The sequence below is a fragment of the Oncorhynchus kisutch genome, linkage group LG17 (assembly GCF_002021735.2).
Source record: "Oncorhynchus kisutch isolate 150728-3 linkage group LG17, Okis_V2, whole genome shotgun sequence".
Taxonomy (NCBI): Eukaryota; Metazoa; Chordata; class Actinopteri; order Salmoniformes; family Salmonidae; genus Oncorhynchus; species Oncorhynchus kisutch.
In genome coordinates, this window is record NC_034190.2 from 41488325 (window position 1) to 41516097 (window position 27773).

Below are 27773 nucleotides of genomic sequence, written 5' to 3' on the forward strand. Positions count from 1 at the left end.
GCAGTGCAAGAACCACAAGCAGGACTACGAAGCCGGGAGTAAAAGTACCAACAATATATTGGAGCTCATAAAGGAAAGACAAGAAGACATATTCTGCTTTCAGGACTTTTTGGAGATCCAATATACAATCAATTCGAAATGTGGCTATAGTCAGTTTATCTGGATATAGCAACAGAGAAAAGTTGGTAGTACACTCTTTGGAGTTTGGTCAGAGTCGTTTAATTTGACATTTGCTTGTGGAAGTGGACACTGCTCTAGAACTTGGGATCGATCCGACACAGTCGGGTCTGGACTTGCCATTTACAGTTTCTGCTGTCGCCCCTTGCTGAACGTTTTGGCCCGAACATTCTTCGATGACAACATGAAGACTTCGAAAGTTGCTTCCTGAATCCAGCTCGAGTAATTGTGGACCTTTGAATGGAGAGTGTGCACTAATAGAACGTTCGTAAGGTACGGTAGTAGCCTATTCTATTGTTTGATTCATTGTATCGTGTTTTGTTGCTTTGACTGTTTAGTATTGTGCTTGGTCAATTAGTGCTTGATGAAATAGTTGGTATTCCAAGTACATTATTATCTTTGTCTTGATGTGTTTACATGGAAGCTTATGTGAGGAAGTTGTCTCTGCATATGTGAAAACCCGCTAGACTTCGGGAGAGTTGAGGTACTGGAATGCATCCGTTTCTTCAGTGCAGCGCCGGGCGCATTGAGACTCAGTCGGTTGTAAATGGTGCTGAACAATAACCTTCTGCCTCGGTCGCTGTCCATGGTGCTGAACACGGAATGTCGGGTTCAGTCTAAAGCTCTGTCAAAGTCTTTCCGTTTGTCTGCGATCGTCTTATTGGTGCAACATTGTGACTTCAGAACACATTATTGCAGCAACCTGCACATTGGATTCATGATTAGCCTACAACAACACGACACAACATGAGGAGCTGTATGCATGTGAAACAAGCATGCAAATGCAAATCATTTCAACCGGTCTTACACGTATTGCTCCATGTCCTTTAGGCTATTTTTCTAGGAGCCAAGGAACTATCATTCCACCTTGTGAATAGCCGTCCTGATCCATTTAGGCAGCACGGACCTGAACGGTATATGTTGCATTACATGATCCCAAAAGATCTTCCACATATCAATGATGTCATGCAATGACTTTACCCTTGGAGATACTGTATCAACTTGATGACTCCATTGTAAGTTTTCACACATCCGGGCAATATTTCTCAATGTCCCGTGCGCACTACATTTCATTTCATATAGAGTTACTTTACAGACACGGACACAGGCAGAAGTCATAAGAAACCGTGTGCAATGAGCTTGTCAATTGGAAGTGATTTTGATGACAGCATGAAGTTGTATCATGTTTATCATGAATGTCAGACATAAACATTTCTGCCGTGGGAGTGGTGATATATTCATCAACAGGTTGCTCTACCAAAGTTTCTCAGTGTTCAGCGATATGGTTCCTTTTAACGGTTCAATATTTCCAACTGTCATGGTCATACGCTGCTGAACTCTGATGAATCTCTGAATTTGATTTGAGTTAATAATGTCTGATAAGAACCTATCATTTGATAATGCAGCATTTGCTATTGCTTGAATAAAGAATAGCACATACTGTATAGCAATGATTTCATGGTTACCATTTCAGTTTTTGTTTATTCAACGACTATGAAACTAGAAAAACACTTCATAATCATCAAACAGTGTCTACTAGCTTTGATGACCTTCTTAATGCATGATATCAGTGCATGTTGTTTTGGCATGAAGAAGGCGTTCATGTAACGCTTTGGAACTTAAGACACATGTATGACTTGTTTTCAAATCAAGATTTTCATTTGCTAACTGGCTGTCTGCTGGCATTGTACAGCATTCACCTCCAAAAGTGCATTTGGAAAACACACACAAACACACACACACACGTTTGCCACAGAAACTGATTTGACTCTCACCGTAGGTCTCCAAAACAAAGGGGGACTTGTAGAGGCAGTAATGCTTAATAATGAGAATAATTAGGATACATGTGTTAAAGTGCTGACAAACAAGTCCGCTCTCATAGAAAGACACAGAGGGGGTACACTTGGATGGAAACAGGCATATTTAAAGGATGCCAAAAGCTGAGTGACATTTAATGTGGGAGAGAGCCTTTCTCTCACACCCATCACAAGTGGGTTTAAGAGCTCATGTAGTCTTGGGCTGTGTTGATTTTCCTCGTCAGCGCCCTTTTTCTTGTGGTGTCACATGAACTTGAAAAACGAGAGCCAAAACGGCCACAGAGTTTAAGGATGGTGCCCTGCATGTGCCTGCCTTGGTTTGCACATGGCACGCAATTGAAGAGATACAGCGTGAGCCTTTTCATTAACTTGATGGCGCCGAGAGCAAAAGGGTTTTTACTTTTGCCATGAAAGTCAGCAGAAAGAGAGCAATCTTACAGAGGAAGGAAAAACGACCGTCCCTCCCACGTTCCCCTCACCATTCCCTCACTCCCCCACTCCTCCCCTAGGGCTTCTACCACAGATGGTTCAGTTTCAGATGGCTTTCTCTTATCTTTCCCTTCTTCAACCTCTGCACAAAAAGATACAAAGTGACAGAGGATTTGGGGACTTGTTGGCCACCTGCGGCAGCTGTGTCCTTCATTTGCTGCATGTTATCGTTTCAGAAGAACCAAGGAGATGTCCCTGTGTTAAAACAGTTCATATACAGATTACATGCAGTGCAGAGTAGAGCAAACAACAATGTATTGTCTCTGTGGCAATATGCTGTGACTGGAACTTGTTTAGAGTAGTCAAATACACTGTCAACTGATCTATGATTGCCTTCAAAACAACCACATACAAAGGGTAATGGTTTCTATGGCAGCACTAGAACTCCTAACACCCCCCCCCCCCCCCCCCCCCCACCACCACACACACACACACACAGACCTGCACACACACCCTTACTTTCTCACAGCGCTCCATTAGTCATGCAAACAAATGGCCCTTCTGCCTTAAAGCACTTCTTCTATCTCTGTAGATTCCCTGTGAAGTCTTGAATCATTGTACAACTTCCACATGTTGTACACAGTCCTAAGTGCACATCCACAGAGAGAAACAGGAGTGTTTTTCACTGGGCTGTTAGTGCTGTTGGATACATGGTGTTATGCAAAACACATCATCATCTCTTTGATGAAAAGTGGCTCTTGAAAACTGTGCATCACAGCACAAACAGAGAGCACCTGATGGTAATTTAGCCTTTTCCTCTCTTCTCAATTTTACAACAATATGCACCAAAAATGTATAACAGCTGTTTCCATAACTACCAACTGCTTACGCCTAGGCTGCCTGTATTTGCAGCAATGTTGTTGTCAGCAGCAATGTTGTTGTCAACAGCAAGATAGAGCAAGAGGAGGGGAGTAAGAGAGAGACTATAAAGAGAGAGAGAGGCTGTAAATGTGACAGCCGGACATTTTTCCTTTCTCTCCTCAGTTTTCGCCTCACTAGAAGCCCATTCATGGAGCTTCCGGCTGGTATCTGGGAGGCCGAGGGAGGAGAGAGAGCGAGAGACATACTCCCACACAAAGCATAGGTCTACCTGAGAGGGAGGGTATAGGAAGGAGCCTTTTGCAGAGCGAGATGGAGGGGGAAAGGAATGATAGGGTCTAGCTTTAAAAGATGCAGGTGCACCGCTAGTGAGAAAACAAGAGAAGGAGGAGGCCTTGCGGAAGTTTTGCGAGCATTTAATGTTTTCTGCTATATCATTCTGCACCTGGTTATACCTTTTGTTCCTCAACACACCCAATAACGTAGCCAAGACTTTGAGCCCCCTTAGAGACTTACTTATAAAATGTGAATATGCTTAGCATCATTTGGAATTACTTAGCATCATTTGGTGGATTAATCATGTTTCAGGGCTTCTTTGGGCGTTAACCACTAGCACAAGAAGACTGGGCTGCCACAGTGACACTTGGCAGGATGAATATCCTTGCCCTGCATGCATGAGAAAGTTGTTGCTGAGCAACAGTCTTCTTCTCTCCTTATTCCCTCCTTAGCCCCCAAAACGCCCCAAACCCAAGTAGCCATAACACCTAGACATTGTGCAAACTCATCAAGTATAAGGTGCCACATGAAGAGTCCAGCACAGGGACATTGATCTTGTGTGCTCTTTGCTGCAGGGTCAGATAGGGTATTCATATACATGACTTGACAGATACAGATGTAGGATCTTAATTGGAGCCAGTTTGCTACAGAAGGAAGACAACATTGCAGCAACAGGAAGTGTGAATTATTATGTGGAGAGTATAAGTGACTCCAAGCGTTGTCTGCGGTTCCCAATGGCAACGCGCTGGCACAGACGTCAGCCTGACGCACACTGGTTAGCGTTTAGTGGCACATTCCCGTGTGTGGGAGGAAACAGTGAGAGAGAGAGAGAAATTGAGAGAGAGAGAGCAGAGGCTAGCCCGCTGCGAAGGACTGTAAATTGCAGGTCCACACACTGTTATTATACTCTGGACCCTCAGTTCATTTGTTCATTGGAGAGATCTGATGCTGCACAGAAATGCACAGTAATGCTAATCACAGGCTCAGTACTCAAGTGGGGATAAAAAAAAAACATTTCACATTTATTTATACAGGTATGTCAATTAAGTAAATGAAGACCAAATATGTATTAACAATGACAGCATGTGCAGGTTGCAATGCGTATAATCATCATATGAAAATCAAATATTAGTTAGTTCGGAAAAATTCCTGAATTTACCATTGGACCGAGGTTCGTATTGGTAGGTGTTGATCAGAGAATTGTTACGCTTAGTGACCTGTCATGTTTCATTTTTTTGTCTCCCCTTTATCCAACAGACACATCTTTGACACATGACTGTCTGTCTGTCCCACTGAAGCCTTTGAGCCCCATCTAATTCCTCAGAGACTAAACCAACAAGGACCAAGCAACCGAAGTCACATTGCAACAAATTGCATAAATAGAGGAGAGAGAAAAGAGTGAAATCGATTTGTGTCTCCTCGAAACATCCTCTCAAAGCGACCACACAATGACGTGGTCACCTCCCCAGTCCGGGCCCTTTGTGGCACTTTTGGCCCTTCTTTTCCTCGGTTTGACTTCCAGCGTCCCTTCCGGCCCAGCCTCTGATACCTGCGCCTCCCTGGAGCAGAGCCGCTTCTTCGGGCTGTTCTCTTCGACCGCCAACCTGCCCTCCACGCCGTGCTCCTGGACCCTGCAGAACCCAGACCCTCGCCGCTACACCGTCTACATGAAGATCACCAAGCCCACCGACTCCTGCCTGCCCCGCCAGGTCAAAACCTTCCAGTTCGACTCCTTCATCGAGACCTCTCGCACCTACCTGGGTATGGAGAGCTTTGATGAAGTCGTCAGATTGTGCGACGCTTCAACTTCTGTAACCTACCTGGAGTCCAGCAAGCAGTTCCTGCAGCTCCGCAAGGTGGCGCCAAGACACGGCCTGGAGATTGTGGAGGGAGAGAGCAGCGGTGAGTTCAAGGCCGAGTTCCTGGTGGTGGGCAAGAGGAACCCCAGTATGCCAGCCTGTCAGAAGCTGTGCCAGTGGCTGGAGAATTGTTTGTCCACCAGCACCCATCTCAACCCCTGCGGCATCATGAACACCCCCTGCCAGTGCTGGGAGACCCCCGTCAGGAAGCCCGGCGGCTGCTACCGTGGAGGCGTCTACCTGGAGAAGTGCATCCCAACCCCCCGAGACACTGGACGTGAAATTGTACGCGACGCCGAGATCATAAGTGAGTAGAGTTACCACCATTTAATCTGCTTATTGTGTTATGCTCAATGTCCATGACTCCACATGTTTGTTTTTGTTAAGAGTGTAGAGTCTAGACTAGATCTCTGTCTGGCTGATTGGAGACATGATCCTTTGGAAGCACAATCTCATCAAGCTGATTCCAACTCATCAACCCTACCTCACTCTCCATGTGGTTGAGATGCCCCCCCCCCCCCCTTTGCTGATATAGAGCATGTGGGGTTCTGATGAAGATGTGCTTTTTGCTGCCCCAGTATCATAAGGCGTAAATGAAGGGTGTTTAGTAAGAGACTGTGGGGCTCCTTAAGGGCTAAATGGTCAGATAGCTCCCAATGCACATGTGTTAGGTCGCCTTTTTGTTTTCTTGGATGGCGGACATGTTTACTGGCTCTTTGCTGAGGGATTGAGGGATGCGAGAGATACACACACAGCGTGCACAAAGCCCCCACAGTTAGCTTGCACAGGAAATCGAAGCCAAGCACTTGCAGTAACCGTAGCAACGCTCCAGCCTTGCACACCATGCTTTCCACGGTGCTGGAAAGCAAACAATCATTTCAAATTAAAAAAATTAATCTGGTATGGCTTCTCACAAAGAGCTGTCCTTGTGCTTTTCTCAGCTCCCTGACATGCACACTAATTACCCGTTTCCGTTTTTTACATCGAAATCCTTAAGAAAACTTTACTTGAAAAATCCATTTACATTCTTACTGAACTGTAGCAATTTTGATATGTTAGTTTCTGCGCAGTAGAATGAGTTCAGGTCCTTCAGACTATTGTCTCCATATCTACGTACCAGTGTCATCCTCAGTAATTATGTCTCTGGACTTGTGTGTCATGTATCATGTGTGCAATGTGCCTCTTCTCTTCTCTCCCTCAGAGGGCTGGAGTGGGTGGGGCCGCTGGTCTGAGTGCAGTATGGAGTGCGGGGGTGGAGTCCAGGTGCGCAGCCGAGCCTGTCAGCCAGAGGATAGTGTGTGTGAAGGCGTGGTCGAAGAGGGGCGGGCCTGCAACCCTCAGCCCTGCATTGGTGAGTCTACCTGTCAACCTAGCTGTCCGTCTGTTTTCTTGTCAGCCTGTATTGCCCAACCTACTGTCTGTCTTTGTGTTGATCTGTTTGTTCAGCTCACTAACCATCCTTTACCTCCACAGGTCAAGTGCACAGCCGTAGCCAAGCCCTGGCTTCCATCGTCGGCCTGAAAAGAGACAACGCTGATGTTCCCATCACTGGAGTTGTGGCCCCTCAAACAGGTGAGACATAAATTCTAGGGGGGGAAAAATCCAGCTTTAGGAGTAGTTGGAGAGGTGTTTACAATAGCATAATAACCAGTATAATATTGTCAAATTTAAGATACCGATGTACAGCTTCGATGTCTGCCATATTACAAGTGTTACTGCCCCCGGACCTTCAGCGCTGACTCTTTGACCCCTGACCTTTGTAGTGGACGCTGCTGCGGTTGCAGATGAGTGGTCCCCCTGGAGTGTGTGTTCAGTGAGCTGTGGAGAGGGCTGGCAGGCCCGCTCCCGTTTCTGTGTTACCTCCTCCTACAGCACCCAATGCACCGGCCCCCTCCGCGAGAACCGGCCCTGCAACAACACCATGGTCTGCCCCGGTAAGTGGTGGCTCATTTCCTGGGCCGTGTTTAGGGTGTGTGTGTGTGTTCCTCTAGATAGGTTGGCAACTATGGTAAAGATCACAACTCCACCTAGTGGATAGCTCATGAAATTGTCCCCTCCCTGACCAGTCAACACCCAAAGACACTACAACTCAGTTACTTACAATTAATTTATATTTATTTTGCGGGCAAATGAACCAAAAATTTAGAAATGTATATTTGGTGACATGGGCTGAATTTTTCCTCTTGTTTTCAGTTGATGGAGCTTGGGACGAGTGGTCCCCATGGAGCCTGTGCTCTTCCACCTGCGGCCGTGGTTACCGTGACCGCACCCGCACCTGCAAGCAGCCCCAGAACGGAGGAGAACCCTGCAAGGGACCCATCAAACAGACCAAGTTCTGCAACATCGCAGTCTGCCCAGGTTAGCCTTATTGCTTACTTAATTATGATGTGTGCCATTTAGCAGACTCTTTTATCCAAAGCAACTTACAAAAGTGAGTGCATACATTTAAGTATATAATTGATCTCACAACCCTAGCACCATGCTCTTACCAACTCAGCCACACAGGACCACTTACTTACTCATCTTTATTTTTTATTTTACCTTTATTTAACTAGGCAAGTCAGTTAAGAACAAATTCTTATTTTCAATGATGGCCTAGGTACAGTGGGTTCTGCCTGTTCAGGGGCAGAACGACAGATTTGTACCTTGCCAGCTCGGGGGTTTGAACTTGCAACCTTCCGGTTACTAGTCCAACGCTCTAACCACTAGGCTACCCTGCCGCCCCAATGAGAATGAGAATATCTCTGTCAATGGGGTAGCCTTAAACACCCTCACTGACCCATGTGGGAAGAACTCTGACTGACTAAGATACTTTCACTTTCAAGGCTTCTCTCTTCCCTCCTTCCTTTCTACTCATCCTACCTATTCTGACTATGAGTGGTTATCTGGGGAGTCAAATATTAGTTTGTCATCACAACTGACGTACTGTATCTGCAGAACAAATGCCTGCAGGGCTTAGTCATGGGCGGTACAGGCAGTGAGTAATACACTCCTCACTCACACACACACACCAACATGTCGGAGCTTCAGTTCTCTCTCTGTTGATACATACACACCGCCCACTGACAGTGAGGTGGGTTAGTCCTCTTCTCTCTCTCACCTACGTACATAAATATTTTGTCCGTCTGGTACTTAGATGTTTTTGTAGATATTATAACAATGGCTTTTCATTTGCAATTCCATTTTTCCCTTAGCAAATAACAGATTTTCTGCTGCTCCTCAAAACAGCTGAGTTGGTTAATTGAATGTGCCTGGCCATGTAGTTTTACACTGTGGACAGCAGATGGCAATATGCTCCACCAAAAGATGGGCGCTGTAAATGACTGTCATATCTTTGGGAAAATCTCATTTCTAAAGCGAATATATATTTCACCTGAAATTGAAGGGGTTTTGAGGACAAATCATCTTTAATAGTCTATTCGACCCAATAAGAAAACACTTACTTTGGCTTCCAAAAGAAATATTTGGGAATAGCCAGGAAATCTAAAATGTCATTAACCTTTTTTGTCTCTTTATCCATTAATAATGATTTATTCCATTTCTGACAAATTGTCTTGCCCTTTGGAAAATATTAAATATTTAAATCTAACTTTTTTTTTTTTTTTCAAAACTGCCTGTCATGTATTTCATCAGGCCAATTTTCCTCCTTGCATACCCAAGACTAGACAAGGAGGACAGTGCTTAGAGCAGAATTAAAAGTAAAGTGTTGCACTGAATCAAGTCCCCCATCCATTCCCATTAGAACAAAATAAAAAAAAGGTTCCTGCTCACCCGTGTAGGCTGAAGGGCTAACTTAACGAGGTGGAACTCAGTGAGCGATGGAATACGATGTCCTCCAGAGACTCCTGAATTAGGCCTGTCATCCTGTGTTGGGAAACATTGACTGCGTCCTAAATGGCACCCTGTTCCCTGTGCCTTACTTTTGACCAGGGCCCATAGGATAGCTATGGGGCTTTGGTCAAACACATCCATTAGAAAAATAGGCCCATCATCTTTCCTCCCATATGATACATTGTATTAGGCCTATGTTGACCTGCATTGAGCAAGCAGTCATTTTTCTCCCTTAAAATACACTACACTTGATCAGGCTCGAACAACTGGTGGTTTTGTGTGTCGTTTGAGGAAGGAAATTGGCATGGGAGCCTTTTAGAGTTAGAGACATCTGCAGTGGTGCATGAAGGACAAAACAGAACAGAGTTTGGGCCTTCACTGCTACTGCTAGTCTCAAAGTAGGACATGTTCAAATGTTAATAGCATCTTTGTGCCATGATGATTACTATAATGGCCCGAGGTTTGATGGTGTCCTAATTCTCCACCTCCCTCTCTGGTTCCCTCTAGTGGACGGTGCCTGGAACGAATGGTCTGGTTGGACCACCTGCTCCACCTCTTGCTCCAATGGCACCAAACAGAGGACACGTGAATGCAACGGGCCGTCCTACGGAGGTTCGGAGTGCCGTGGTGACTGGCGTGAGACCAATAACTGCTTCCTGAAAGATTGCCCAGGTAGATAGATAGCTTGCAACACCAAGTTTGAAACGGAAACCTCTTTTGTCATAATAACTCTTCAAGTAACCAGTTCCATGGGTAGTCTATGGGTGAAAGGCCACTGCCTACTGGTCAGTCTGTTCAGGGTCAAGGGGTAACATTGTGTTTTGTCTCTCTCTAGTTGATGGACGCTGGTTATCATGGAGCTCATGGGGAAGCTGCAGTAAGACCTGTGGGGGAGGAAGCCAGCAGAGACAGAGGATGTGCGAAGGACCTTACTTCAGTGGAGAGACTTGCCCTGGAGAGAGAGGAGAGCTGAGACGCTGCAACGAGAAAAGATGCCCAGGTCAGTGAGTCAAAACAAACATGGCTGACATACAATTCAGTGGTTCAACAAAAAACAATAGTATTCAAATACAAGTTGACCAGAGAAAGCCAATAAATACTTTGATTCAATGCACCAAAATGTGTAACCAAGTCTCCCTCTCTTCTTTTCAGAACCCCATGAGATCTGTCAGGAGGAGACCGATGGTGATGTTGTGTGGAAGAGAACCCCAGCAGGAGATATGGCGGCCGTGACCTGCCCTACAGACTCCACCGGTACAGTACATTAACACATGGAGCACATAATTTTTTATAATACATACATTTAGTTCACTTCAATATACATGTACTTCACATGTTGAAGTAGTGTAATCCTCCCTGTGTAAAGATCATGCTGACCTCCAGTACTCCGTTGTACACACAGGCATGATCTTGCGCCGATGCACCCTTGGCGCTGTAGGCCTTGCTTATTGGGAGAACCCGACCCACATCAAGTGCATCTCCAAGAACTACCAGGACATTTCCTTATTGGTAAGTTGACTATGCCAGAAAGGAGTGTCTTGAGATGTATCCTCCAACAAACCTGCTAGTTATGATCATCTGTTGCTGGATCACACAATTAGTAGTCAAACCTCGCAACTCTGAAGACGTTGCCCTTAACTACAAACCCTTAGAGATGGGGCTCATTACAATACCTAATATGATGATAGTTCAATAACACATCTCCACAGCCTATGATTTCCCAGCGGTGTACTCAAGCTACAGTGTATCAGTACACCAACTAGAGTTTCAATGACCTAGTGTGACCTCTCTACGTATACCCTCCCTTCCCATAGGCCCAGCATGGTGTTGATAAGGCTCAGAAGGGTCTGATGGCTGATGGGATTTCTGAGGTGATCTCCCGGCTGAGGGCCACCTCTGATGAGGGGACCAAGTACAGTGGAGACCTGTTGTCCATCATGGATGTCCTCAGGAACACCACTGAGATCTACAAGGGAGTCGGATACAGCCTGAGCAATGCTGATGTGGAGGTCAGCCTGAAATACTGTTGTTTTTGAATTAAGCATTGAAAACAACATTGTAATGTGCATTGTCACTCAGACAGAGCAAGCTATTCCTTTTTGCCATGTGTATGCCCTCACACTCCTCCAGCAAAGTATGATTTGGGCTTTATCAATTCTAACACCTATCGCTCATATCTCCTTCTCTACAGAACTATGCCCAGACAATCAGCAACTTACTGAAGGAGGAACATCATGACAAATGGGAGGAGGCACAGCTGGTGAGTGTCAAGTTCTGACAGCAGTGTATTTATGCAATGCAACATATGAATAGGTGTGAGTGGATGCTTGTATGACTGTGTAACTGAGAAAAAGAGTGGAGGAGAATGTTTTTCTTCCTTTGTCAGGTTTTTGCAACTGTGTGAGGGATGGAGTGGAAGGAGAAAGTTTGGTCTGTGTTGTTGTCACTGTTGTTGTAAGTGTGAGAGCGAATGGGGGGGGGGGTTGGTCTGTGTTGTTGTCACTGTTGTTGTAAGTGTGAGAGCGAATGGGGGGGGGGGGGGTTTGGTCTGTGTTGTTGTCACTGTTGTTGTAAGTGTGAGAGCGAATGGGGGGGGAGTTTGGTCTGTGTTGTTGTTGTAAGTGTGAGAGCGAATGGGGGGGAGTGGTAACTGGTGGTACCTTATTATCACCCCCAAATAAAGCATTCAGTTCCCTACTAAAGAGTAGACACCAGAGAAAGAACAGGACACCCAGAGACATTTCTGAATATTGATTAAAAAGGAATAGAACATGAGTCATATCAATCCACAACCCCTTGACTTCCCTCACACCATCCTATACTGAAGATAGTGTTAGGGGCATGTTTCCCATAAACAAGGATAGCACACTACCATACTATTTAACTCATGTGTGTCTCACATGAACCATTACGAATAAGGGATAAGTAGAAATCCATGGAACTTGTTTTTGGCATCTTATGCTCTGGATCAGACTCTCATGAATTTGAATGAATCCTCTTGGCGTTTTTATCTCATATAATGTCGTAACATTTTGCAATATGTTGATTTTGATACTTGAAAGATGAAAACCCTGTTCAAGTTAACTGTGGCCCCCAGCCTCGTGGATAGGATTACTCAGGTTGTTATCTACATGGCTAGAGAAAGGTGATACATATATTAGTGTGGATAACTCAAGTCACTAATCAAAAGGCCCACATTTCAGGGAACAAAAATGTACGTGTCAAATTGAAGATGAACTGATTATGAACTAGCAGTGTTTCAGTTAGGAGAGAGTTGACGCTCGGGGCAGAGAGAAAGAACGAGGCAGGCAGGGAGAATCTCAACGCCCACTCTCCAATCTGTGCATCTCCATACCAACCCACAGACCATGGTCGTTGTCAAGAAGGGACACGTGCACAGACACTGTACATTGTGCAATATGTATCACACAGACGTACACACACCTTTCGCCCACATCGCAATTGTTCTGCGTCAGAGAGACGTAAGAGCCCTCCCTCCCTTCCACAGCAGCCTGCTGCCTGATGCCCATATATGGCCCTCCGGAAGTTAGGAGGCTCCACTGTGGATGATAGTGCTTTTCACTGCTCAGGGACATTAGTATTGTAAAAGAATGAAACAAAGTACGAAAGGCATTACATATACAGTGCGGTATAAGGCCTATACATTATTTTTTTCTCTATATGCACAGCTTAGATAAGCAATGCTAATACCCTCTATGAACAACGAATAGTCTCCCAGCCGGCAAAACTGGCATTGTAATAATGACGCAATTTCAACCAGATTTCAACCAGTTCTGGTTGTAAATAGGTTGTAATGACGTTAATTCAACCGACTTCAAACAATCCCTGGATGTTTAGGATTTATTTTATATTAATTTACGGTCTCCCCTCCTCCCTTATTCCTTCTCTCTCTCTCCCTCCCTCCTCCGGTCTCTCCTCTAGATGGGCACTAACATCAAGGAGTTCTTGCAGCTTGTCGAGGACTTTGTGGACATGATCGGTATGCAGATGAAGGACTTCCAAGACATTTATGAAGTCACCGAGAATTTAGGTGAGCCACAAATTTTCCCGGCCAGCTGTTCTCTGCTCTTACCCCCAAGATAATGATGATTTGTCTTTACCTTTATCCGGCCACAGAATGTATCAATCTTAATCATGTCACAAGAGACGTTCTAGATTAGTGGGGTAAATGCATCTGTTATCACTAGGACATTTTGGCAGGCCCATTAGTAGCTATCCATCTTCAAGGTAGCACAGAACCAGATCATCAAAATATGTAAAAAATACAAATGAATCAATAAAAACAATTCACATGCTTCGAAGATAGTAAAAAGTAGAAAACAAGTGTAGAGTAACAGTGAAATGCTTAATTACGGGTCTTTTTCCAACAATGCAGATTTAAAGATTTTTTCAAATTATATATAGAAATAGTGACACAAAGAATAAATACACAGTGAATAACGAATAAAAATACCAAAAAAATAACATGGCTATATACAGGGAGCACCGAGTCGATGTGCAGGGGTAAGTAATGTTAAGCTGGATGCAAAGATGCAAAGCTTAACCCCATCCTTCAAGTTACCAATTACGTGGGAAGAAGCTAGAAGCAGATTGGGTTTTACATAAACTCTCAGAAAAGACACACTGTCCAAACTGTAGAACTCACGCTTATTTTTCTCATTGCGTCAGCAATTTCTTGCCATGTCGTCTTGGCTATGGCAAAGGTGACATTCACAATCGCAGTTCACACAGGATTCAGCAGCAACTCCTCCAGACAGATAAAGACATGACGCATGAAGCCATAGCTGTCCTCCGCTTGTTCAGGCGTCAATGAATTGATTCTTCACTTACCAGACCCTAACGGAGTCAATGTATCCTATACACAACATGTATTCCAGGAACACTCTTTAACACAACATCTTATGTCTCTTTTTCTCCTCTCCAGTGTTGAGCATCCATAAGCGCCCCACAACCATGACCACCGACTTCACCTTCCCAGTGAGAGGATGGAGAGGCATGATGGACTGGGTCAGGACCTCAGAGGAAAAGATCACTGTTTCCCGTGATGCTCTGTCCATCGAGCAGTCTGGTGAGAATTCCATACATACTGTAGTTAACGAGTGTACATTCACAACCACTGATGCATACACAGCTAGTCTGCATATATAAATGACATGCATGTATTATTTGTTTAAGGAAACAGATAGAAGACAGTAAAACAAACAGTTCTACCAACTCAAAAAGTCTCAAAAGCTCTTGTCTGTTCCTGTTGACGTCTACCATTTTCTTCTCTCCTAGTGAAACAGTGGAATAATGATAATAATTGTGGGTCTTGTCTGTTACAGAGGGCACCACTGCATTTGTGACCGGGATCATTCTCTACAGAAACCTCAGCTCTATCTTGTCCTTCCAAAGGTAGCCTTCCTTACTGAATGACTGATACTGCTCACTTTTACAGTGCCTTCTAGATATACAGTACCTTGATGAAGGTAGACTGTCCTTAGTCGAAACCTAAATGGGGCTAGGACTCAGTGACTTACAGACATGTGGTTACTCACGGTGAAAAACAACAATATGCAAATCATTTTAGAATTCCCCTGAAGTAGCCAGCCATTGATTGCCATTGAATCAACTACCGGAATTAAACCTACAGTACTTTTACAAAACGGTGCTTTATTTGACCAAATGTCCTGTCTCTTATCCCTTCAGTAACAGCACCGTCCTCGACTCCAAGGTAGTCACAGTTATGGTCAAGCCCACCCCAGGCCTGCTGTCCCCCCCAGTGGAAATCGAGTTCCCCCACCAACATAATGTAAGTTTCCTCTGGATAATGGCTCTTCAGTACTACACGTTTTTAACAAGCATCCAACATTTGACATTTCCTGTACACTTGCAGTGCCACAATTACTTTTGAAATCGTGTTGATCTTTAAACCACAAACTTCAGAGTTATACATTAAGTTGCATAAAGAAACCTGCGCCATTATGGTAATGAGGAGTGGCGTGAAAGTTAGCGTGGAAAAAAATGTTTGATGGTGGTTAGCACCATGCTGTTTCATCTCACACATATGGTGGTGGATGGAGGACTCCAACTGTGCTTCAATTGTGCACCATACGCATTTCCTTTTCCTTAGATCCTTACCCCGCCTTTTCTCTTTTCTCAGGACACCATAAATGAAACATGCATCTCCTGGGATGAGAGTGAAACGTAAGTGGTGACTAATGTGGTTCGCATCCCGTTTGTGTATTTCCATTCATAAATGTCCATATTTTCATCATTTTGTCAAGCCATTTGGGGATAGTTGATTATTCCCGCCAGCTAAAAGATCCATTCACTCCTGCTTCTGTCATTTTATATGACCATTCACCCTTTAGCTATATAAGTCACTGTGATGCAGTAGTGTTGCATCTCTTGTAATGTCAATCATCTCTACTAGCAGGGACAGAGCATCAATAGACCATGTTGACATGACCCATCTCTCTGAGCTTTATTGGTAGCAGCCTCGCTCATCCTCAGAGCCCCCTGTGACACCTTTCACGGATCAACAGGTCATCAGGATCCATTCATACCGCACTAACTAGAGAGGGACACAACACAGAGGCAACATTGAAGTAGTAAAGTTTCATTCTAATCATCCAAAGACAATTGGCAACTCTTCTTCACCCATCTCTCCCGTTGTCATGTTGTCCTTTTAAAGGTTAACAGAGGTTAAAAGGAAGTGAAACATGGACGTTTCAAACAAAATGTTTAGATGCATTTTAATGCATTACGAACAGACCCTGGCATTCTGTTTACCCCCAGCTCTGGATCTCTCACCGTGGGGCTTAGGGTGCATGCATCCTAAATAGCACTCTATTCCCTATAGAGCACACTAATTTTGACCATAGCTCCATAGGGACTATTTTGGAGGCAGCCAGCCGTACATTTACATTTAGATTTGTACACTTGTGGATCACAGATAAACACTGCAATGCATTCAACTGAGGCCCTATCCACATCCGAATCCCTTCCCACCTGAGAAAAGCAGCCTAAGTCGAAAGAGAGAAGAAGAAAAAGAGGAAGAGGAGAAAATGTAATTAGCTCATACACTTTCAGAAGGGAGGGGGTACGTGCCTCCAGCTAAATTAGATTAATTTTGGACAGCGGATGTGATTAATGACTAGATGGAGGAGAGGGGGGAATGGTAGAGAGGGAGAGAGGGAGAAGTCCTGGATCAGAGTTTGGGTCAATGTTTACTCTGTGGAGCAGCACTTGTTTGGTTTTGAGGCAGGCTCATGGGGGAGATGCCATGTCAATCCACGCCCAACTGTCTATGCTATGCTATAGACACACAGATTGAGGCCTAGCGCTAAGCTAGGCTAGTCTAGAGTCAGTGTCCACCTCTCAGTGAGATGCTGTTAGCGTTCGATATTAGACATAAGACTCATTCCAAGCTAACCTACTCTGTCTGATCCCCATTCGAAGCTACACAGTCAGATATTTACAGTTAAACAAACCTTTCCGAGGAACAATGCCTCCTAGTCTACCCTCTACTTCACCTTACAACTTCTAACCCATCTGAGCGACCTGAGAAATCTCACAGGCAAGCAGGTAATTAACTGAATTGGATACAGAGCAAAGCCTCCTCTCCCAGATGACTTTCCTGTTGACTACCTACTAGGGACTACTGCCGTTTCCACCTCCCTGCTATACCTGACAGTGTGATGGCTTATGTCTGGGTAGGAGGGCTGGCTGGTAGTGGTGTTCTATTTCCACCACAGCTTTTCGCTCCATTTTCTCCCCCTGACACTCACAACATGTGAAACACTGTGAGGTGGCAAGATCTTCTGCTGCACAGTGCGGCCTGATAACTTTACCCCCATGTGACATAAGGATTTTGTCACAGAATATGTGACACGCTTGTGTATCGTCCCTCATTCTTCCATGATGTGGAAAAGGGGTTGTTGCTGTCTGGAGATTGCTGATTACAATGTCCTTTAGTGGTCATTGATGACAAGACTTTTCCCTTTGTCTCAATACCTAAAACTGGATATTCTTGGATGAAAATCCATAGTGGCCATCTTACCTGAGAGTTAACATCATACACCGTAGATATTCAAAAGGTTTAGAGAAGACCCCATGGCAGTCATATAGAGGTCATGTGGTGAAGTGATTCCCATGCCCAAACCATAAGGCCATGCATGGTTTAGCAGAAGGGCACAAATGAAATCCATTCTCATCCACAGAAAACACTCATATTTCTTATTTTACTCATACATTTGAGAAAGTCTGCTGGAAGAAATTCTCTTTTACAATTTCCTCTTTCACTATTGACTTTAGGCTTGTTGGGGTCCTCCAGTGTCCACCATTTCATATATACTACTGCTTGTGAAAGATAGTCAAAGAATATAAATTAGACAGATAATTTTTTATGTTTTTGGTATAGCATTAGCGACAATAGTGTTCATCCCACAGCAGAGCCACCATTTCAGGTGTTAGAACTACTCATTATAACGAAACAGTTTGTCTTGTGAAAACAACAGGTTTATTCTTATATCATTACAGTGTAATAAGAACTTAGATTTGGATCAAACTCACACACATATCACATATCATATCAATCACGTATTACATTCTCATGGTAGAGCATAGCGCTTGCAACGCCGGGGTTGCGGGTTCGATTCCCACACGGGGACCAGTATGAAAAATGTATGCACTCACTACTTCTGCTGAATGACTAAAATGTTAAATGTACATTTCAAATTACCATTCAAAACTGAAAGACCTGTGATTTGCTACTACAAATGTTCTGGGCATATTTTATGTGGTCTTATTATATTCTACAGTGACAACTGTTTGGGATGTAGAGGATCATTTGAATCATTTCTCCGAAAAATGTTTCCTCACTCATACATAACCCGCTGTTCTCTTTCACTCTTGCCCTGTGCAGTTCTTCGCTGCTTGGATCTTGGTCTGCGCGTAGCTGCAGAGCGGTCGCTGTTGATTCATTCAGAACCAAATGCGTGTGTGACAGGCTCTCCACCTTCGCCATTTTAGCGCGTCTAAACCCTGATATGGTAAGTGATGCGCCTATTTACCGTGTGTTTCTTTAATGTTAATGTTCGTTTTGTGTGTGTGGTGATAGAATGAAATGTAAACATAGGCGTTGTTTTTCGAATGACTGGGTTTCGCGCTGCCAGCTTCCTCGTCTTTGTCTCGGTGCAGGTAGGTGCCATTGACCATAGTTTTGATAGCCTGGTGATTTTAATGATCAGGTAACTGTGCAACATGCTGATATCCGATAGAAATGACATTCAGTATGTATCAACATAACTGTCGAATAATTGTGATAATAGGCCTAGTCTTTACATTTTAAAGATGGTTTTCAATACAATTTCTTAATCAAATATGTGCAAATTACATATGGCCGTGTCTGCGTTAATAATCGGAGGCAATTCTGTGTAATTATTAACAATTGAATGAAATAGACAAATTCAAGTTGAAAAACATAATGCTAAATGTTTTCATTGTAGCCTACAAATAGAGTGAATAGCGGACGTTACAGGCATCACCTGAACAATGTGTATGGTATTCAGGCACTTAGGCTTATTCATCATATTTGAATGTGTTCTACATATATCAGAAATGTGTTTCCATTTGATCAAGTTTCTTAATTCATTCATTTTGGGTATTCAAATTCATAGGGAGTTGCATTCCATAGTTTTCACAGCATGCACTGACTGGTGGTGAAACATATACTTTGATTAGTGTATTCATTTTATCAATATGTATAGAGCTCCATTGCGCAAAGGCAATATATAATTTACCCCGTTTAGATTGTGCCTCCATAGCGTTCACTCTCTAGTTGCCCTGGTAACGACTTCTGCGGTGCAAGCTCATCTGTGTGATTTTTTGGTAACTGGGATATTGAGGAAGAACAAACCCCATCCCCTCCCCCTATACAAACCCCCAGGTCAGAGATAATGGTTTACCCATTTGTGCAGTGCTGGTGCTGAGCTTGCTGCAATGAACAAAACCACAGTGACAATCAACAGATGGGACTTGCTATTAAAATTCAGAGAAACGCATGTGTCTCTCAGATGGCTTTAATTGCGCATACGATTATCTTCCATTCGACTGCAAATATCACATACTAAACTGTGGTGGGCCCAGCAGAAGCATGTCCAAGCCTATACAAAAGTACAGCCAGTAAGTATGCTTGGACTGCATGATTCTGCTGTATCCAGCGGAAGATGCTGCCAATCTGAACATAAGAGATGCAATCTGGGCTTTGTTTGTCTCTAGACCTGTTGTCATCATTTGATTTGTCTCTGTTGTCAGTCTGGAAAAGAGAAAGGCAGCTACAGCGCCCCCTGTGTTTGTGAGACAACGTCAAAAACCAGCCACCCATACCCACCCCATAGTCAACGGCCAGCTACGCCAATCATTTTGTCCCCCACGGGCTGCATCAAGTCTCTCTGAATAATGGCAAAGATGCTGGCCAATGAGAGGCACACCTCTGGTTGTGCATTGATGGTTCCACCCGCCCCACCATCCTTTGATGTGTACTATAGACATTTTCAATACTGTCCCTCCGCCTGCCAGCTGTATGGGAGAGAACAGCCAGACACTGCAGTGTTTCAGCTCTCATTTGATAAGGTCTGCTTCCTGGACCCTGCACCAAATGAGAACGTGTCTTGGACACATGGTCAAAGAGGCAGGAGTGGCCCACCTAGTTAGTCAGTGAAGATAACCTTGACCAATGGACCCCGATTAGAGCTGTGCGCACTGGGTAATCAAGCCTTATCACAAATGAAAATGCGCACTTAATAGGCACCATAAATACTTTTTTTGTTGTCCTGATTCTAGGTTTAGGGGAACATGGGAACATTGGGATTCCGTCAAGGGCAAACTCAAGACAGGTTGAATTACAGTTTCATTCAGTAGCCCATGTCGAAAGGCTGCATCAACCCATATAGACAGATAGATAGGGAGGGATATAGTGAAGCTAGCATACTGCTGCCACTGTTATTTTTCTCCCTGGCATTAGCAAGAGGTAGAAGCAAAAGGCAGTTCAGCGCACCCCTTCGCTGTCTGCCATCTGGTTTGGAAGCCTCTGATGTAGTTGGATAGATTTCGAAACAAATTTGCTGTGCTAATTTAGTATTTGGCTGCCTTAGGCGATGTTTGCCAGCTGTGCAGGGAAATGAGGTAGGTCCACACAGAGAGCAGATAGCGACAGAGACAGCCTTCCCAGGCACCGCATTCATCCCCATTTTAGCCTCTCAGACATTATCTTCAAGGCCAAAGCCGTAACCATTTTACCTTCAACTACAAAGTGACGTCCCAAGGATCCCAGATAGCCAATTTATTGTCTTCCTTAGCATTTAGCTCGCTTTATAAGGGCCACAATTCCTAACCCCTATCAAAATGCCTAGTTAGACTCTTCGCTTATGAAGAAGGCTTCCACCTTGGGTGCCTGGACATGATTGGTCCGCGTCTCATTTGCACCCCGGTGATGCAGATTCATCTAAGGTGTTCAATTAACTCAACCCCCACAAAAGATATCAAAGCAGGGGGACGGTAGGCGAGGCAATAAGCCCCAGCCAGTTAGCGGGTGGGGGCCACTGGCTCCCTCTCATCAGTATTGGTGCCCTCGTGGGCCCCACAGGTGAGTCAGCAACAGGGCTAACAGGGGCGCGACATCCTCCCGTGTGCCCGCCGCCGGGAGTTCAGTGTGCCAGGGCTGTCTGACAAAGGTGGGCACCTCCGATGGCTCTAGCAGTGCTCTAAGCTCCTGTCAGAGACGTGGGAGGGCAGGGGGTGTCAGATGAATGCACGGGATAACAGCCCACCTGTCCACTGCAGGGAGGGGTGAGAAGATACTAGGCACACACACAGACACTGTAAAAATCCCCTCATAGAAAGACACAACAGCATATAAATCTATGCAGATATCAGCTTGTAAGGATGGGTGGAGATACGTAGAAGGTTACTACTGCAGCTATAGCACCGCTGTCGCACCACAATGGCAGGAAAAAATAACAGCAAGCCACCATGCTGAAATACCCAGGATATTTCTCTCTCTCACCCTCTGCTTAGTAGCGGGAGATATATGTTCTGTATCCTTCTCGCCTCATTTGCTGGTTCAAAAGCTCAATGGGGAAACGCAGTGACCTCGGCCGAGTTTCTGGCTCGCCGCTTCATCTTTCTGACACGTTCACCTTGGGGTCACCTTGCCTTAGCAGTGGCCTAATTGTGCCATTCAGTTGTCTGCCTACAGGGAGCCGTCTGCTGTTCCAGATAGCGCAGCAGAGAGCCTGCCCACAAGGCTCACTGCTAGTGTGTGTGTGTGTGTTGTTCATTTTCTGGTGTTAGCCTTTTTCAAGTGTGTGTGTTTGTTGCTGTGCACCGTACTAAGGGAATGCGTTGTGTTGTCTTGTCTCCTCTCTACAGAACATGGATAAGAATCTTCTTCCCTCTGTGACACTCATCGTGGGCTGTGGGGTCTCCTCTCTCACCCTTCTGCTCCTCATCATTATCTATGTCTCCGTCTGGAAGTAAGTGCCCCCTGGAAGCAAAACCACTATTTCACATTTCAGTAATATCATATGTTTTTGTGTGAGCAACACTCTTTGTCTTCCCCCCGTCCTCACTCTCTCCATTTCGTCCTCCAGGTATATCCGCTCGGAGCGCTCAGTGATCCTCATCAACTTCTGCCTCTCCATTATCTGCTCCAATGCCCTCATTCTGGTTGGACAAACCCAGGCTCGCAACAAGGTAGGGCACCATTCTAACCAATCCCCTCTCTTCTTTTTCTTCTTTACTATTGCTTAGACTGACTTCCTGCTTTGAGGCCTTGGGGATTAGCCGCACCACTGACACCGTTCTTCTCTCACTCTCTTTCTCTCTTTCCCTCCTTCCTTCAGGTGGTGTGTGGTGTGGTGGCCGCCCTCCTTCACTTCTTCTTCCTCTCATCTTTCTGCTGGGTGCTGACGGAAGCATGGCAGTCCTACATGGCTGTCACGGGCCGTCTGCGCAACCGCATCATCCGCAAGCGTTTCCTCTGTTTGGGCTGGGGTACGTACCCTAATAAATGGCTTTCTGTCTGTCTGTCACTGTGTCTGTATTTCTGTCCAGAGAAATATAATTGCTATAAAGGGCATCCCCATTCAAAGAGTAGAAAAAGTAACTATATTTGTATGAGTCTGTCAATGTGTCTGTCGTTCCTTTTCCAGACTTCACCTAATTCCAACCATCTTTGGACATTCTAACTGCATGTTTTCCTCCCTTTCTGACATGTTGTCTTCTCGTTCAACCCTAACTCTGTTCCTTCTCTCCCCCTCTCTCTTATAGGACTCCCTGCTCTGGTGGTGGCTGTGTCTGTTGGATTTACCAAGGCTAAGGGATATGGCACCGTCAACTAGTACGTTAAACCTCAATCTGTCTCTTCCTCCTCACCTCTCTCTCTTTCTTCTACCTCTCTCTCTCTCTAACTCCCTTACCCTAGCTCATGTAATAATGACTCTTGTTCTGTCTGTTCCCTGTAGCTGCTGGCTCTCTCTGGAGGGTGGACTCCTCTACTCGTTCGTTGGGCCCGCTGCTGCTGTTGTTCTGGTATATATCCCTGTATATCTAATATATATATATATATATATATATATATTTTAAAACCTTCAAATACTTATGAATGAATGCTTTTACCATGCATTCTCTTATTCTCTTATATAGTAGTTAAACCAATGGCTACCCATTGTTAAACATACTGTTAACCACAGTTAAACCCATTGCTCACTACAATTGTCTCACTCATTGAGTCTTTAACTTATTTTGAACAGGTGAACATGGTAATTGGCATCCTGGTCTTCAACAAACTGGTGTCCAAGGACGGCATCACCGATGTCAAACTGAAGGAGCGAGCGGGAGCGTCCCTGTGGAGCTCCTGTGTGATTCTGCCCCTGCTGGCCCTCACCTGGATGTCCGCTGTCCTGGCCATGACCGACCGACGCTCCGCTCTCTTCCAGATCCTCTTCGCTGTCTTTGACTCCCTGGAAGGGTTCATAATCGTCATGGTGCACTGCATCCTGCGTAGAGAGGCAAGCACAACGTTTTCAAGTATTATTTTTCCTATGTTTTGGTTTGTATTGAGGGGTGTTCTGAAAGAGTACATCAGAATGTAGCTGACTGTTTGGTCATTTTGACACCGTTCTAATAGGTCCAAGAGGCAGTGAAATGCAGAGTTGTTGACCGTAAGGACGATGGCAATGGAGATTCTGGCAGTTCCATCCAAAATAGCCACCACACCCAGCTCATGGTGAGTGTCTTTGGTTATGCTTATGTCTTGAATGAAATCATTATGAACGATTGAATCGTGTGTTTTCAATGTAAAAGTGTTTAATAAATACTAAGAAAACCTTCTCTTTGTATTTTTTGCAGTCTGATTTCGAGAAGGATGCTGAATCCAACAGACCCGGTGAGTGTCTTTCCTTTCATTACCCCCCTAACCATTTTTCCATTCACTTACTAAAATGCCCGTTCATTCCTGAAGGGCATAGGGCCTTTATTTGTCCATTTAGAATGAAGATATTTTAGAGGCGTGTTGCTACTTAAAGAAAACATTTCAGCACAACCTTTGATTATTTCTGAATCTATTATTTACCTTTGACCATCCTTTCAATCAATGGGAATCAACAGAAATGCCCAGCATGATTGTACTGTAAGTGCACTATCTTACCTATTTTCCCCCACCCCTTCCCTCCTCTCTAATCTAGGTGGTATGAACTCCTCCTGTGAGGAGAAGATGCCCCTCCCACCTCAGCTGCCCCTCCCCATGAGCTCCAACTTCCACACCCTGCCCTCCCACACCACCAAGGCCCACATGCAGGCCGTGCCCGAGTACTCCAGCCACACCCTCACTCTGAAGAGGGAGAAGAGTTGGCTGCATGGCGGCATGGACCCGTCCTCCTGCGGGAAACCCATTTATGTGTGCGACGGTGAGCTCTTCCAGCAGCTGGATGCAGACCTGGTGTGCGGCCAGGCGGAGGGGAGCTGCCCCGACGGTAGCGGCTACTTGCTCCTGCCCAACACCACCTCCACCCTTCGCAAGGCCAAAGAGGACCCGTCCAAGTACAACATCAGCGTGGAGCAGCTTCCACAGACCAGGCTGGTTCATCTCAGTGGGCCCTTCGCTGAGCCCCAGGCTGCCTTCGGACTCAAGACGCTACCGTCCGACCGGGTCAGCGTGTCCTACTCGGAGAGGGACTCTCCCATCCAGAACATCCACAACATGTCCAGCGAGTCTCACATCACCCACAGCAGCCTGGGAGACACCTTCGACTCTATGAACTCCATGATGTCCAAGAGTGAGACCATCTCCACACTGTCCATGAGCTCCCTGGAGAGACAGAAGTCCCGTTATGCTGAATTAGATTTCGAGGTATGTATCTTTTGTAACCAACAAAAAGTTATTATATAACAAATACTGTATTATCATGTTAACAGCACATCTATAAATTTGTAATAAACATGTAATAATGTCAAAGAGCTACATTTAAGCAAACTCAAGTGCATGTTTGTATATTAACCAATAATCTAGATAGAATTCATCAGTAGCTAAATTCAATTTGTCTAAAATTTAGTCATTTTGTGCCGTTTGCTGACCTACTATTCCTTTTCCCATGTGTCCCGTAGAAGATCATGCACACAAGGAAACGTCACCAGAACATGTTCCAGGACCTCAACAGGAAATTACATCATGCTGAGAAACAAGACAGAGAGTCCCCTGCTTCAGACAGCAAGGTAAATAATCATATAGAAATTGATTTTACAGTGTACGTAAAGATTCACATAGTTATTTTATTGAAGATAAATACAGTAGAAAATAAATTGGTAGTCGCTAGGCTAGACAATGTTAACCAAAAGAGAGAGACCATTCCAAGCCGAGGAACATCTTTAATCAGATTCGTCATGCAGAAAGAGAGTCTTTATTTACATAAGAGTATTGTTCTTGAAGAAAACTTGACCTCAGCAAACCACATTGACCTCAGCAAACCCCTTTGACCTCAGCTGTTAATTGCATTAACAGTCTTTTAAGATAATTACTTAAACTATGCATTTTTGTCTTCTTCCTTACAGTCTGTGAGATGGAGTGTGTCCTCTGGAGGAAGTGACAAAACAAACCACAGCGTGAGTCCTATTACCCATACTGGTTTAACTTTCTGAATACACCTTTTTAGGCATTTTAAATAGGGCATACTCTGCATTGCAATGCACCACTAGCCCCCAGTATAAGAGGAACAGTTAATGCACATTACACAATTATATTGGGATTTTTAAGTTACCTTAAAGGTAGTTAGTTAATGGCTAGTCGATTGACAGTTGGTGGATTAAACAAGGAATACTACAATGAATGACCATCATCCAGATTCACAATTTTCAAAAAAATATAGGTCCAGCTTTATTGCATTGAACATACCGAATCTAATGTGGTGATACAAATACTCATGGCCTTCCACTTTTCACCTCATCAGGACAAGCAGCAGCAACAGGTGGAGAGACCCTGGGATGGGGTCCAGAGGACGCAACATTCACCGCCTGCCTGGGTGCGGAAAGACCTAGAGCCCCTGGCCGTGTCGCCCCTGCATATGCAGCAGGTGGAGTGGGAGAAGGCTGGAGCCACCATCTCAATGGTCAGCCAGGACATCATTGACCTGCAGACGGAGGTCTGAGAGGATGAGCCTGAGATTGTTCCTTATAGTTCAAACTCGGTCACCTATTCTATTGGTTTGGGGAGAAGAAGAGCCATGGATCCACATGGAGAGAGGAGAGGAAGCCAAGAACGAACAAGCGAAGAGAGGTGGGGGAAGAGAGAGCTGAGAGAGTGCTGAACCCAGAATACATGTCTACAAACCCTCGACAGGAGAAAGATGGAGAGAGATGAAAGGAGGGAAGCTATTGTGTTGTCAAGATTTGTTTTCCAGCAAGGACATGATAATGAGCAACACTAGAGAAGCAGTTTGATATTGACTGGTGGTTAGTGTCAGATAGTGATGGATGGTTCCAAGGACTGGTTCTGGTTCTGTTTGTGGTCTGACCACAGAGGTTTCCTTTAATCTTCCGACTGGGTTCAAGAGAGGTGTGGTCGACATGGTTAACATGCGGTCAACAGGCCACTTCGACTCGTTTTAAAACAATGGGTTTCACTCTACCCCTGAGCTCTAACCAAACCGAACATTTGTACTTTTGTGTTTGCGGCCAAGGCATCTTCCAAGTTAGCTAGGACAAGGCAAGAAGAGACAACTGGACTCCCATCAGACTTAGTGTCTGAACTCAACGCTGTGGTTTATGGGACACACCCTTTAATTGCTGTGTTGTAGCTATTATTTTCTCGCTTCGCCAGGAAGTGCATCTAAAGAGCTGCAAAGACTCTTCCATGAGAACTCTCTTCTTGAGACTATGATGCCTATACTGGAGACAAGGCTTGATCATGCTTACAGAGCAGAACATTATTATTATCATGTTATTATATTATTATTATTATTATTACCTGTATTTTGTTTTATTGTTTTAGCATCGATCTCAGTTTTCAAAAGGACTGCATAGCATTCAGACAGTCAGCGTGTTGGTGGGAACCCTGGTTATGCCTGTGTTCTGCCTCCGCAGCACATGGCAGGCACCTGGAAGAACATCAAGCTCTGTTACAGGAAGAGCAGTGTATTCTGGGAACTGCTGAGCAGCATCATTAGGAAGTGTTGGACAAAGACCATTAGATTCCCACCTCCAGTTCCCAATAAACAAGAGCCCCCGCTATTGGACCTCTTTTCCTTCCTGCGACACACACAGCCTTGCAGAAAGAGCTCTAGATCCCAGGACTATAAGCTGTGAGGCACTTGCCAATGACATGACTTCACTTCCGCAGTGCCAGCTACAAAGGACTCCGACACAACATCCTTGTGTTTTAAAACCATCAGTGTGAAACTAGTGCAATATGATGGGCGCTTGATGCTCAAGCTGGACTGATATCAGAATTATAAGGCTGGTTTTTCTTAAGATGTTTCAATACTCTTTTATAACATGTTCCTCGTATTTACAGAGCATACAGATACTTTGTTGTGTAACAAATATGTATTAGTAATGAAACACATTAATTCAATAGAGGTTTGCTTGTGTTCCGAGTGAAAGCGCAAGACTACAAATTATTTGGAGGTCTGTGATTAGTAGATTATTCTAATTCTAAAAAGCAAATGTTATATAGAATTAATAATAGCCTATAAGAATATATCTAAAAACAGTGCTTCAGGATAACTGTTTTGACTCCATACCTCACTGTGTGGAGTAACTGAACCTCATGTCTTCTGTAATAGTGTGTTTTTGATAATCTTGTCAATATTGCACTACAGTATGTGCCAAAAATCTTTCCTGTCCCCTATTTCCTTCCTAGCCATAGTGCCCCCCTCTTGTTGTACATGTATAGTTTTGAGAGCACAAGATGAATGTGATTTTTTGGAATAAAATAAAAACATATCTA

The 27773-nt window shown here is 44.6% G+C and overlaps 1 protein-coding gene across 1 annotated transcript; it reads left to right on the forward strand.

Annotated features, from left to right (window-relative positions):
• On the forward strand, positions 1-27773 carry LOC109906949 (adhesion G protein-coupled receptor B1). The gene is made up of 30 exons (XM_031793295.1): positions 1-450; positions 4836-5748; positions 6511-6788; positions 6911-7009; positions 7201-7371; positions 7631-7795; positions 9776-9940; positions 10104-10268; positions 10421-10522; positions 10671-10777; positions 11083-11277; positions 11460-11528; positions 13211-13319; positions 14214-14357; positions 14614-14683; positions 14978-15080; positions 15432-15475; positions 18198-18324; positions 21704-21807; positions 21925-22027; positions 22177-22327; positions 22604-22673; positions 22798-22864; positions 23086-23343; positions 23463-23561; positions 23684-23720; positions 24019-24683; positions 24938-25045; positions 25382-25432; positions 25777-27773. The coding sequence occupies exons 2-30, from the start codon at positions 5027-5029 to the stop codon at positions 25972-25974; spliced, it is 4746 nt and encodes a 1581-aa protein (XP_031649155.1). The 5' UTR covers positions 1-450; positions 4836-5026; the 3' UTR covers positions 25975-27773.

Excerpts from the sequence above, each read along its gene's own strand:
- LOC109906949 (XM_031793295.1), top strand. The coding sequence starts at position 5,027 with ATGACGTGGTCACCTCCCCAGTCCGGGCCCTTTGTGGCACTTTTGGCC. Across the intron at positions 10,778-11,082 it reads ACCAGGACATTTCCTTATTG|GCCCAGCATGGTGTTGATAA; the intron begins GTAAGTTGACTA and ends CCCTTCCCATAG. Across the intron at positions 23,721-24,018 it reads TGCTGAATCCAACAGACCCG|GTGGTATGAACTCCTCCTGT; the intron begins GTGAGTGTCTTT and ends TCTCTAATCTAG.